The 13,830-nt window shown below is 42.8% G+C and overlaps 1 protein-coding gene across 1 annotated transcript in view; it reads left to right on the top strand.

The window, feature by feature from the left end:
- Nucleotides 1-13,830, top strand: part of mao (monoamine oxidase) — a 160,968-nt gene that overhangs the window by 123,339 nt on the left and 23,799 nt on the right. Inside the window, exons 10-13 of the mRNA XM_080203830.1 lie at nucleotides 78-131; nucleotides 854-911; nucleotides 6,671-6,768; nucleotides 9,354-9,465. Of these exons, the coding sequence (XP_080059956.1) occupies nucleotides 78-131; nucleotides 854-911; nucleotides 6,671-6,768; nucleotides 9,354-9,465 (322 nt within the window). The remainder of the gene's footprint in view (nucleotides 1-77; nucleotides 132-853; nucleotides 912-6,670; nucleotides 6,769-9,353; nucleotides 9,466-13,830) is intronic.

A 13,830-nucleotide genomic window follows, 5' to 3' on the forward strand; every position in this document is an offset into this window, starting at 1 on the left:
AGCAATTTTTGAATTGTGATTTTAAAAGTACTTAGAGATTTCAGATGCACATATTTCTACAATTCCTTTTCTTTCAGATTTATTCTTGCTCGAAAAGCACGGCGCCTGGTAAATCTCACAAAGGAAGCTAGGTGAGTGAAGCTCTTTAGAAATTATACATGGTTAATGTCATGTTTTATAATTAGACCTTGGCCTGTTCCACCCAACATTCTTTCATCCTCTAAGACTCACCTTAAAACCTGTCCTTTAACCAAGCCCTTAGTCACCTAACCTAATATCTCAATCTTTGGCTTAGTGTCACCTGTCACCTGTGTAAACATCTGGGGTAGTTCCCTACAGTACATGTGCTGTTTAAGTGCATGTTATTGTGTTTGCCAGTAATCATAAATTGCAAATTATTTTTCTAAAAAACACTTGCAGTTAAAACAAACTGCATTTCATGTTAAACTAGTGCTAAAATAGTGCTTAACTACAAGGCCCAAGGCTCCTGGAAATGCCCTCCTTGCTATGTTGCTCCATTGACATTCAGATACCTGGCTGTTCATCACTAATCACAGTCCATTAATCTCTGCTTATTTGATCTGCCTGATGCTGAGAGTTTTGGTCTACAGATGCAATGGTATTCATTCAAAAAGCACTGTATATAAATCATCAGCTTTGTAATTTAGCGATTTAACAAGAACGTTATTCACAAGCCTGTGAAAAATTAGTAACTGAAGTGAAAATGTCTGCATATTGAAGTCATACCACGAAATATCATAAACCCATGAAACCACGTGTTATATACAGCATCTGTCTTACTTACTGCTGCTTATCTTACAGCACATGACCTGGATTAATTTTTGTTGTGCAGGAAGCAAAAGATCTGTGAAATTTACGCCAAGGTGCTTGAGTCTAAGGAGGCATTGAATGTAAGCTACTTCTTCTCATTTAGTCTGTTTAATCTGATAATATTCAGTCATATTTAATGCAATGAATTTCTGCGAAACACACTTCAGTTTCAAGCGGAGGAACCCATATGGTCCTATATTTTGTTTTTCTAAAAAAAAATGTGTAAGACCATCTCTTCGTGCCAGTGTTCTAAAAGTGCTCTAGTATCAATACGTCCTCTAAACTTAGCAATGTTGGAGACAGCTATCTGCTGGTTAAAGGCCAGTCTTGGCAGAACCAGGATAAACACACAGGCTGTGCTACCCATCTTAATGCAGAAGGTTAGAAGGAAGAAGGTGAGCAGCAAGTGGCCAATAGGATGTACAATAGGAGGTTCAGTGGTCCCAAGCAGCATGGTTAGCATTGCCGCCTCACAGTGCCAGGGACTCGAGTTCGATTCCCAGCTTGGGTCCCTGTCTGTATGAAGTTTGCATGTTCTCTCCGTGTTTGTGTGGGTTTCCCCGGGTGCTTCGGTTTCCTCCCGCAGTCCAGAGATGTGCAGGTTAGGTGGATTGGCTGTGCTAAATTGCCTCTTACTGCCAGGGAGACTAGCTTGGCTAAATATGTGAGGTTACGGGGATAGAGCCTAGGTGGGATTGTAGTCGGTGCAGACTTGATGGACTGAATAACCTCCTTCTGCACTGTTGGATTCTATGATTGTAACAGCATTGTGATCGGGTTATTAGGATCTCCTGGCTGCGAATTGCTGATGTGGACAGCACACAAGTGATTCACATTTCCTTGTATTATATTTGAAGAAAGCATTTGAAGCCCTGAGTGGGGTTTTGCTGCCACGTGGTAAATCCCGATGTTGGGACCCCAGTGTGTGAACTGAGCTGGTGCAGAAGGACAGAGGAGCGTTGACCGCAGTCTTGCTAACTGTGGACACTTGGTGACTGTCTGCAGCCTCTTCAAGCTGCTGGATCAAACAGAGGGCAGGCAGCTCTGCAACGTGGCAGTGCCACTGATGGGTGTGGCCAGTGCTGAGGCTGCAAAGGTAAAGCGAAGCTTCTGGTCATCTTGAGGCACCTTCCAGCTAAGTAGAAAGGTGCGCAGTCACAGCAGGTGTAGCAGTTATTTTTCAAGTTAGTCCCAACAGATTCAGGGAGGTGGCTCTTCTGGCGGACTTGCTTTATATCTCTGGTGGAAAAATGGCTGGAAATTAGGATGGGCCCCAGATTGCTGGCCCTGGCTTACTATCAGTGGGACCTTCGAAGGGAAGGACTCCCTCTGTCCTCCCTTTACAGATCAATGGATGTAGAAAGGAGCAGAAGCAGGATGAGGGGGATCCCCATGCCTGGAGCTTTCAGACCCCTCGGAGACCAGGAATTTTACTGGTAGCAATAAATTTCCGAAGTCAGGACAAACCAACCTACCAATGATATATATGGAGATGTGTCCTGGGTTTCCAAAGATAAATAAACTATTATTTATTCATTTTTAAAAGTGCCGTCTGCCACTCGGAAGTTATTTATAGGAATGGTAAACAGCCATCGTGTACAAAGGACAGTAGCCATCTGTTAGAGAGAGAGAGACAATTGATTATACAGCCTGAGGTAAACTCAGCATCCAACATGGGGCGGGATAAGGGGACAGGCCTCCATGAACTGCCACAGCCACTACGGGGCTTCAACTTGTGCCATTGGCATTATTCTGCACCACTGTCTAATGTCACTAATGGCAAGGAAGCCTAAATTGCAGGCCCCCTTGCCCCTGGCATGGTTGCTCCATTTGGACTGAAGCTCTATCCTTCTGTGCAGGGGGCTGATTGAGTTGTGACCTTAATGTTACCAGCATCTATCTGGTATACACCTGTGTTTAAATCACATGAAAACTCTCCCTGCACGTTTGTTGTGCCGACCGAATGATGGAAATGTTGCTTCACAAAATCATTGCCAGCTGCTGAAATCATGATGCGTATTCTTCACAATGTTCAGACTTCACTTCCACCTGTGTCAGCTGATCCTGACAACAACCACGCATATTGCTTTCAGCTTGACTAAGTCTGACTGTTTAGTGAGCGTAAATACAGGTCTGTTGGAGCAGCAGTGTAACTGACCGCATCATAGGATCCTTACAGTGCAAAAGGTGGCCATTCCAACTCTCTGAAAGAGCATCCCACCCAGGCCCAACAGCCCCACCCTATCTCCATAACCCCATATATTTACCATCTTTACACATCTTTGGACACTAAAGGACAATTTAGCATGGCCAATCCCCCTAACCTGGACATCCTTTGACTGTGAGAGGAAACCCACACAGACACAGGGAGAATATACAAACTCCACATTGACTTGTCACCCAAGGCTGGAATCAGGTTCCTGGCACTGTGAGGCAGCAGTGCTAACCACTGTGCCACTGTGCTGCCCTCAACTCACCTTGCTCTCAACTCAGCAGCAAGGGTTAAAAAGTGGTTGAACAGCCAAGTAACCAAGGCACTATCTCCCAGGGTTAAGGACAGGATGCAGGCCTTGATTTAAAGGTGTGCATCCTTGCCTATTGAACTGAGAAAAGAAGGCACACTGCCTTCAAATTACCAGCTGCTGAACCAGCTGCAGGCCAAGGTTGAGAAACTCCTAGTTCCCTTCCTGTCAACTGTGGTGACCTAATATTTGGGGGACCAATGTTCCACCTCAAACAAGGCCCCTGGGAGAGAATCAGCACAGGCCGAGATCTGGCTGATGGGATCCAAGACTAAGAACATAGAATATAGAACACTACAGCACAAACAGGCCCTTCGGCCCACAAGTTGCGCCGATCACATCTATACCTACCAAGCCATAGAACTATCTGTAACTCCCAATCCCATTAGATCCCATATACTCATCCAGAAGTCTGTTAAAAGACCCCAGCGAGTTCGCCTCTACCACCACTGACGGCAGCCGATTCCACTCACTCACCACCCTCTGAGTGAAAAACTTACCCCTAACATCACTTCTGTACTTGCTCCCCAGCACCTTAAACCTGTGTCCTCTCGTAGTGACCATTTCAGCCCTGAGTGAGCTTTCTGCAGCAATCTCTGCTGAGTTGCACTGGGAATGTACCAGAAGCTCTATGGAATTTTCAAACCGTACTTTTTATTGTGCAGCCATTTTAATTCTGGGCATGCAAGTGTCAACCATGTAAATACACCCAGTCAGGGATTAACGCGGGAACTTGAGCATGAACACAACATTACACAACAACAACTTGTATTTATATAATACCTTTAGTGTAATAAAACATCCCTGGGCACTTTACAGAAGCATTATAAAATTAAGTATGACACCGAGCCACTTGGGCGATATTAGGTCAGATGACGAAAAACTTGGTCAAAGAAGTAGCTTTTAAGGAAAGTGAGGTAACAAAAGTGATCTCAAGTAGGGAGGGAATTTCTGAGCGTGGGCCCAAGTAACTCAATGCACAGCCACCAATCACGGAGCAATTTAAATTGAGGATGCCCGTGAGGTCAGAATTAGAGGAACACAGGCACCTGGGCCTGGAGGAGATTACTGAACTGGGTGGGGAATGAGAGGTGAGGCCATGGATAGATTTGGAAAGGTTGTTTAACACTGGGAGTCTGCAGTGCAGGGGTGATAGGTTAATGGGCCTCAATACAAGTTAATATAGGGGCAGCAGAAATTTGGATGACCTCAAGTTTACGGGAGGTAGAATGTGGGCCATCAGTTGGGAATGCATTGGGATAGGCTAACCTCGAGGCAAGCATGAGGTTTCCGCAGCAGATGAACTGAGACAGGAGGTAAGTTCGGTGGTGTTACGGAGGTGGAAATAGATGGTCTTAGTGATGATGCAGGAATGTGAGGTCCGGAATTCATCTTAGAAACAAATATCACGAACAAAGAATAATTCAGCAGGGGACAGGTCCTTTGGCCCACCAGGCCTGCACTGGTTCCTAGTCCTGATTTCAGACCCACTACTTATTGCCCATAAATGGTTTCTGTCCCTCTGTTCGGCCCCTATTCACATGTCAGCAAGATTATGAATGGAGTGGTTTAATCTTAAACTGTTGCCACGGAGAGAGATGGAATCAACCGAAAAGGTTTAGAGTGGGTCCAAAAACATTGGCTTCAGTACTCCCTGTTTAATTGGAGGAACTTTTTGCTCATCCAGTCCCAAATGGTAGGTAATTCAGCAACAGTGGAGGAGTTGAGGGAGTGATAGTGAGGTAGAGTTGGGTGTCATCAGTGTACATGAGAAAATTAACACTGTGCTTTTGGATATTGTTGCCAAGGGGCAGAATGTAGTTGTGAATTAGGAGGGACCCAAGGATAGATCCTTGGGGACACCAGATGTAATGGTGTGGAAGCAGGAAAAGAAGCCATTGCAAGTGATTCTGGCTACAATCAGATCGATATGAATGGAACCAGGTGAGAGCAATCCCAACTAACTGGACCACAATGAAGAGTTATTGGAGAAGGATGGTGTGGTCGACCCTGTCAAAGGCTGCAGACAGATTAATAAGGACCAAGAGGGAAAATCAGTATCAGTATCCTGCGCCATCAGTTAGTGAGGCTACTCCCTGTCACTGCAAGCCTTGTAATAGTATCCCTTTGAACTATGGCCAGAATTCTCCAGTCGTTCATGGCTCGCTGCCATTGTCAGCGAGAATGGAGAATTTGGCGCTCAGCCAAACCTCCGTTCACTGCAGTGAAAACGGAGGATCCCAACTGCGGGCAAGGTTGGAGAATTCAGCCCTATGTGTTGTGAATGTGATTGACAATACACCAGCACAACTCAAGTAACCCAGCAAGAGACCGAGAGGTAAACCAGAGCACTGTCTCAGAAGGCACTTGCGTTGTTAAAGCAATGTTTCTCATGAGGAAGCCTGGCAGGTGGCGTAAAAAAACTCAAACCATAGGATATATTGGATCAGATTTTGCTGTATAAATAATGCTAATAACACTGTTATATGCAGAAATCAGAAATTGATGCCTGAATTAACCTGCTCCTCCAAAAACTGTGCAATAAAGATATCTTGCTGATAGGTTTGGCTTTGAAATACATGGAACGGTGTGAAGCTTTTGTTCTTGTAATTAAGTGTCTACTAAACTTGCCAGAAAAGGGACTTGCAATTTCCAATGTAAGTGAATTTTTAACAGTGCAGTAAGTCTTAATTAACAAAATTTTTCTGGCAATGGAAATTGGCAAGTGTAAAAGAGATGATGGGGTAGTGCTAATGTCACAGGGCTGATAATCCAGAGCCCAGGCTAATGCTTCAGGTATGTGATTCTTCAGTCTGATTAGTTAAGGAATACACAGTGGCTTTCGCTGTACAGGTTTCACATGCCTTATAAAAGATGCTAGCTTTGTTTTGACTTCCTAGTCGCAGCACATATGATTAACAACTAGTTTGTTGGCCACTGAGAGCAGCATCCACCTTGTTGAAAATTGAATTCTTCATTCAGAGTACAAGCTAATTTGAGTGCACATGGTTGATATCCCTGTGCTTTTCCAAACAAACCAATGCATTGAATGCCATTTCCTCATTAAACTGTCCAAGTACAGAACCATCTTTGAACTCAGAATCCCAGGTTCATGGTTATTTGCAAACATTACCTGCACTCATGGCGTTCTCTGCAAATTCATCCCAGGTTTCCTAGACCAAGTGCTTTTTAGATTGTTGGAAACTTGTCCTCAAAGATCTATATCCACTTCAAGAATTTCAGACTTCTTAATGATGTATTCAAAACATAAAGGTGTAATGTATCATGAATTGTGTGTTTTTTGTGCCTTTGTCCAGCCTATTCATTATGAGGAGAAGAACTGGTGTGAAGAGCAGTATTCAGGTGGATGTTACACTGCATACTTCCCTCCAGGAATTCTGACTCAGTATGGCAAGTATGTGCAATAATTTTATTATCTTCATCAGTTAAAAATCTAGCTGAAGTGTGAATGGATTCAGATTAGGCCTCGTAGAGCAGAAAATTGCTAATTTAATCAGCATTCTGGTATAGAGCATTTGTTCAGATTTATATACACCCTGCAGAGTGAAGTCTTGCTTCTCCATAAGAAGTCAATAACACTACCTGTAATATCTATGATCAGGTTAAAAGGCTTTATATTATCAAAACATGATGGTGATGTGCTCTTTTGAATGTTGTGCCCAGTTACATTGACTTAATAAGTCAATAGTGCATGTCTTACATATTGACTGCTCCAGTCACCTGCACACCTTCAATTTGGCAGTGCAAAGTTTAGAACAAAGTTTTGTTAATGGGCCAAAGTAGATGGATGGAACTTTAAACTGTGTTTTGGGATTATATCTGATGCTGCTTGAAGGAAAATGAATGACACAAATGTTGTGTAAATGGAGTTGAGATAGATATGAATGAGGTTAAAAGAAACTTGGGGCAGTATTTTATACTCCCTGGTCGGCGGGTAAAATGCAGCATTTAGCCTCCCGTCCGCCCCAATCTGTCTCCCATTTTACAGGGGGCAGTGGAGTGTTACATGGCGCACCTACCTTTGAACCTATTGAGGCCCTTAAATAGACAGATGGTGGTCACTTAATAGCCTTATCTCATCCCATGGGCAGGGGTGGCCCATGCCAGCCAGGTTGGAAGCCTGGCAGTTTTTACTGGATGAATTGGTGTTGGGCAAGTTGTAGTTGGGGGAGGGAGGGATCACCTTTGAATGAATCTCTGTGCTTCTCAGAGGCTATCCCCTCCTCCCCATAAAAGGTCATCCTCTTCCTCCATCCTCAAACCCAAGTGCCTGACCAGGCCCCCTTGCTGAGGTCTGGTTAATTCCCAGACTTACCTGAAGTCTGGCCCCCATTAACTCCTGTTCTTTGGGAGCTGCTTATGGTCCAAGCGGTGGCCACCACTTCAACTTGGCATCACTGGAACTACAGTGCTGCTGGTCAGTTGGATTGGCTGACGGCTCTAAGACAGATCTTTCTCCCTCAGATGGGGGAACGGATGTCTTTAACCACTGAGCGCTACATTGCTGCAGAACTGCCAGTATTGGCGGGATGCATTACTTGTCAACTCTTCGGGGTGGGGTGGGAAACTTTGCATTTAAAAAAATCCTTCCCCAAGAGTTCTAGTACACTCAATATTTAACACAGCCAACCAGAGCAGTGGAGTGGGCAAATAAAGTCAATTGAATGTTGAATCACATGTAAAAAAAAAGTAAAATTCAAGTCTGAAAATCAGTATCAAACTACATAACCCACTGGTGGATCCACATCTTGAATAAAGTAGCCCGTTCTGATTAGCAAGAAACATGGGAGACATTCAAAAGCTGGAGGCAGTGCAGACTCTCGGTCAGACAATTGATCTCTTGTGTCAGGAGTCTGAATCGATGAGATGGGTTTTTTTATCTTGGACAAGGGGCATTGAGTGGTGAACTTTAGAAAGTTATTTATGACAGCAAAATGGAAAAAGTTTGATCTAGAATATCACTTTCAAAATAAATAGATTAACAAAATAAATACAAAAGGCAAAGTACTGTAGATGCTGGGAATTTGAAATGAATTAATGCAAGTACTCAGCAGGTCAGGCAACATCAGTGGAGAGAAACAGATTGGAACTCCTGATGAAACGTCATCAATCTGAACGGTTAATTCTACTTCTTTCTCCGCAGACTCAGCCTGACTTGCTGAGTATTTCCAGCATTTCCTGTTTTTTGTAGGGAGCTGATGGCTTAATGGTTTTATTGCTAGACTATTAATCCAGAAACTCAACAAATGTTCTGGGGATCTGGGTTCAAATCCCGCCAGGTGGTGGAATTTGAATTCAATAAAAATATCTAGAATTAAAAATCTGCTGATGGCATTGTTGATTTTTGGAAAATCCTATCTTTCTCACTAACATCCTTTAGGGAAGGAAGTCTGTCCTTACCTAGTCTAGCCTACATGTCACGTCAGAGCCATAGCAACATGGTTGACTCTCAATTGCTCTCCAAGCACAACCAGAGATAGGAAATAAATGCTGGCTAGCCAGCAACACCCATGTCCCACAGATGAATAAAAGAAAAAGTAAATGAATCTAGTAAAAGATAACTTCAGGATAGATATCATTCTCCATGCAAAGTGGAAATCTGGAATTCGACCTGTGATACTTCATTGGTAGAATTGTGAAAGTCTCCTGGAATCATTAAAGAAAAAGATTGATAGTTCAATGGGAGGAATGAAGTCGTTCTGGAGACATGAATTAAGATGGTTTAAATGGCCTGTCTCAGCTATAAGCTGATATGCTGCCATTGGATGCCAAAAATGGAATGATGTTCCATTCTTCCCTTTGGATTACCGAATGGGGAAAACACTCACAAAAATTGGTACCAATTTTTATGATTACAATTACAAATATAGTTGTGCTGGTTAGTGTTGACTAGCTGTACATGTGCACAAACAAATTGATTAATTACAGCAGTGTTCAATGTTCTAACCATCATGTTGATGAATATCTTTGTCTTTGAAGAATCCTGAGGCAGCCATTTGAGAAGATCTACTTTGCTGGCACTGAGACAGCCACTGAGTGGAGTGGATACATGGAAGGTGCCGTGCAGGCTGGGGAGAGAGCAGCCAGAGAGGTAGGGCAAAAGCAATCCTTTACTGTAATAGACTAGCATTTCTCATTGTACAGTTCAACAATGTTCCAACCAACTAAGAATATATCTTGTGTTGGCAGGTAAGTGTAACTAAACCGTGCAGTGAAATAAAGATAGCTTTTGCACAAGTGGAATCTTTCCTAGTACCTCATTACTGGGAAGGTGTGTTTGTGTAAGGTGTGTAGCTTGCATCTTTGATACTGGACTCTCACCCGCTGCTGGTTTTGAAGTATTTAACTTCTCAGATTCGATTTGCAGATGGCACATTGAGCCCATGGAAAGTGAAATTTACAACTTTATTGGTAGCTTGATGAGCATTCACGTCTGAGCCTTAGTTCAGTGGTAGCACTCGCCTCTGGTCAGCAGGATGTAGATTCCAGAAATAAGAACATAATCTAGACTGACACTCGGAGGAGTACTAAGGGAACGCTGAAGAGAATTGCCAGCCTCGATTAAACTGAGACCCTGTCTGTCTCCTCAGATGGAAATAAAACATCCTATGGCGTTATCTAAGCTTTCATGATGACATGGCCAAAATTTATCCCTTAATCAACATTATAAAAACAAATTAATCTGGCCATTTACCTTGTTATTTGTGGGACTTTGCTAGGTGCAGATAGGCTCCATGACTAGTGTGAATATGGGCAGGCTTTTACATTTGCAAATTGGGACTGCTGCTCATGTGTTAAATCCAGTGTGATGACTGTTTCTCAGGAACCTAACATTATGACACTTTGTTTCCCCATAATATGTTAAGGACTTACCTACTATGGCACAATCAGTATTCTTTGTGCACCTGCTTGCAGTCCCAACAGTGCCCACTACTGAGTTCTGGCACTTTTGGAACATTCGAGCTGTTTTGGGTGATACTTCCTGTCTCCAGTAGGGGACAGATGTCCCACTCCCCACTCACGTAAGCTGCGGGCAGTGTGTTATTGCTGTGGGGCCACCTTTTTTTAAGCTGACTGGCCTGCAACTGACTTTTTCATGATGGAGCAATAGCTCCCCCTCTGTAAAATCCAGTCACATGTTTCAAAAGTGCTTCATTGACTCTGAAGCACTTTAGGGTGTCATGAAAATATCAAAGGTTCTATACAAAAGCAAGTTCTTTCTTCCATTATTTTCCTTCCCTCCTACTTCCCCTTTTGTTGGGGTATCAGCTTAATGGCACTTTAGAAAATACATAAATCATCGCATTTAATCACATTTCACTTCAGCCAAAAGCTTTCTACCATTGCATATGTTCTAAATGCATTTCAAATAGGAATAAAGGAGCACTTCATTGGCTTATATTGAATTTAGAAGCTGAAGCCAAAATAATATAATCATTATAAGGGAATGTATAAAACCATCTTTGAGACATATATGTCTCTCTATATGCTTTCTATAGGAAGCAAGTAAAAGAGGAGGACAGAAAAACAAACAAAAAATGAAAACCTGAGATGAGCCAATAACAAAAGCCAGAGAAGTATAGCCACTTAACAGGAAATCTGGAGCGCTTTCCTAAACACCTAAGTACAAAATGGCCAAAGAGATGAGATCATCTTATATTCAAGAGGGGGAATTGACAGAGATTTTCCTTCTGCTTTAATAAGAACATAAGAATTAGGAGCAAGAGTAGGCCACCTGGCCCCTCGAGCCTGCTCCGCCATTCAATAAGATAAGATCATGGCTGATCTTTTCGTGGAGTCAGCTCCACTTACTCACCCACTCACCATAACCCTTATTTCCTTTACTGTTCAAAAATTTATCTATCCTTGCCTTAAAAACATTCAATGAGGTAGCCTCAGCTGCTTCACTGGGCAGGGAATTCCACAAATTCACAACCCTTTGTGCGAAGAAGTTCCTCCTCAACTCAGTCCTAAATCTGCTTCCCCTTATTTTGAGGTTATACCCCCCTAATCCTAGTTTCACCTGCCAGTGGAAACAACTTCCCTGCTTCTATCTTATCAATTCCCTTCATAATCTTATATGTTTCTGTAAAATCTCCCCTCATTCTTCTGAATTCCAATGAGCATAGTCTCAATCTACTCAGTCTCTCCTCATAAGCCTACCCTCTCAACTCCGGAATCAACCTAGTGAATCTCCTCTGCACCTACTCCAGTATCAGTATATCCTTTCTCAAGTAAGGAGACCAAAACTGTACACAGTGCTCCAGGTGTGGCCTCACCAGCATCTTATACAACTGCAACATAACCTCGCTGTTTGTAAACTCCATCCCTCTAGCAATGAAGAACAAAATTCCATTTGCCTTCTTAATTACCTGCTGCACCTGCAAACCAACTCCTTGAGATTTCTGCACAAGGACACCCAGGTGCCTCTGCACAGCAGCATCCTGCAATTTTTTACCATTTAAATAATAATCCATTTTGTTGTTATTCCAACCAAAATGGATGACTTCACATTTACCAACAATGTACTGCATCTGCCAGACCTTCGCCCACTCTCAGATTATCCGTATCCCTTTGCAGACTTTCAGCATCCTCTGCACATTTTGCTCTTCCGCCCATCTTAGTGTCATCTGTGAATTTTGACACACTATACTTGGTTCCCAATTCCAAATCATCTATGTAAATCATAAACAATTGCAGTCCTAACACTGATCCCTGAGGCACATCACTAGTCACTGATTGCCAACCAGAAAAATACCCATTTACCCCCACTCTTTCCTTTCTGTTAGTTAACCAATCCTCTATCCATGCTAATACATTAGCATGCACCTTTATCGTATGTAGCAGTCTCTAGTGCGGCACCTTGTCAAATGCCTTCTCGAAATCCAGATACGCCACATCCACAGGTTCCCCATTGTCCATTCCGCGTGTAATGTTTTCAAAGAATTCCATCAAATTAGTACAAACATGACCTGCCCTTCATGAACCCATGCTGGGTCTTACCAATGGGACAATTTATATCCAGATGTCTTGCTGTTTCTTCCTTGATGATAGATTCAAGCATTTTCCCTACTACAAAAGTTAAGCCAAACTGCCTATGGTTACCTGCTTTTTGTCTACCTCCTTTTTTAAACAGATGGCGTCACATTTGCTGTTTCCAATCTGCAGGAACCACCCCAGAGTCCGGCGAATTTTGATAAATTACCTCAAGCACATTTGCTGTTTCCCCCACCATCTCTTTTAGTACCCGAGGATGCATTTCATCAGGGCCAGGAGACTTGTTTACCCTTAACCCCATTAACTTGCCCAACACTTTTTGAAGGATGGTGAAAGCAGAACCTGGAGAGTACTTGAGAAGTATGTGAAAGAACTACTATAGGAGATAAATAAGCAAAAGAAAACCATAGGTAAAAATTTAATGGGATTAAAAACAGCAGAATGGCCAGGTCCAGATGAGTTGTATATCAGGAAACTGAAACTGGTTAGGGATGACAGAGGAATAACTATAAATTAGACACAGGAATTGAACCAAAAGGGCTGGAGAGAAATGTAACACCTCAGTTCAAGAACAGGGAAGGAAATAATGCAGAAAATTCAAGGCCAATGATACTTTGATTGTGGGTGAAGTTCTGTAGTTCATTAAACATGGGATGCATTAATTAACTATGCCAGTTGAGATGGAAAGTAACATCTCCAGTACATAGACAATACATGTCTATGTCAAACAGGCTACTCTTTATTTTAAAAAATGGACCAGGCTTTACCCTGACTAGCCAAGACTCATACCTGAGGAATTCCTAACCTTTGGCCAAAACAGCAGAGCCTTGTTATCTTTAACTAGGTGCTAATGCCTCTTATTGGAGCAACACACATCTTCGTTGCATTTCTAAAGAAGCATTCTAGCCTCCAGAGATGCTGTGTCTCCAAGGACAAAGGCAACTATTTGTGACTCATAATATCTAATGTGGGGTTGATGCCCTGATTGTTGCCCTCTCCAGTGAGTTTCAGCTAGGGATCTCGTTAACCAACCCAAAACCAATTGTCACATGACTGAGACTAGTGATATTTGAATTCCTTTAACTAATAAGCTGGTCAGTTACTAAACTCTGAAGAGAACAGTAATTCCAGGCAAACAGCCTGTTGCTATCTACCATCTTACCATTGAACAGGTAGAAGCAGAAGGTACTTTGTCAAGGTATAGTTATTTAGGCCTTCATCTACACTGTGAACTACTGGAACATTGTAAGTCTCACAACCATGGCCACCCTAGTCCAATGCCGGCATCTCCACATAGTGGAACATTGGAACTGGTGCCTTTGGGTCAAATTCAACTCTACTTCCTTCTCCCCATGTGGAAGTCCCACTTCTGGAAACATAGATCATCCTGCCACAGCCAACCAATCTACATTCCGATTCTCAATTCTGGACTCACATAAAACTCTGACTTGTGGTCTGG

This window comes from Carcharhinus amblyrhynchos, chromosome 15 (assembly GCF_965287045.1).
Source record: "Carcharhinus amblyrhynchos chromosome 15, sCarAmb.v2.hapA, whole genome shotgun sequence".
NCBI lineage: Eukaryota > Metazoa > Chordata > Chondrichthyes > Carcharhiniformes > Carcharhinidae > Carcharhinus > Carcharhinus amblyrhynchos.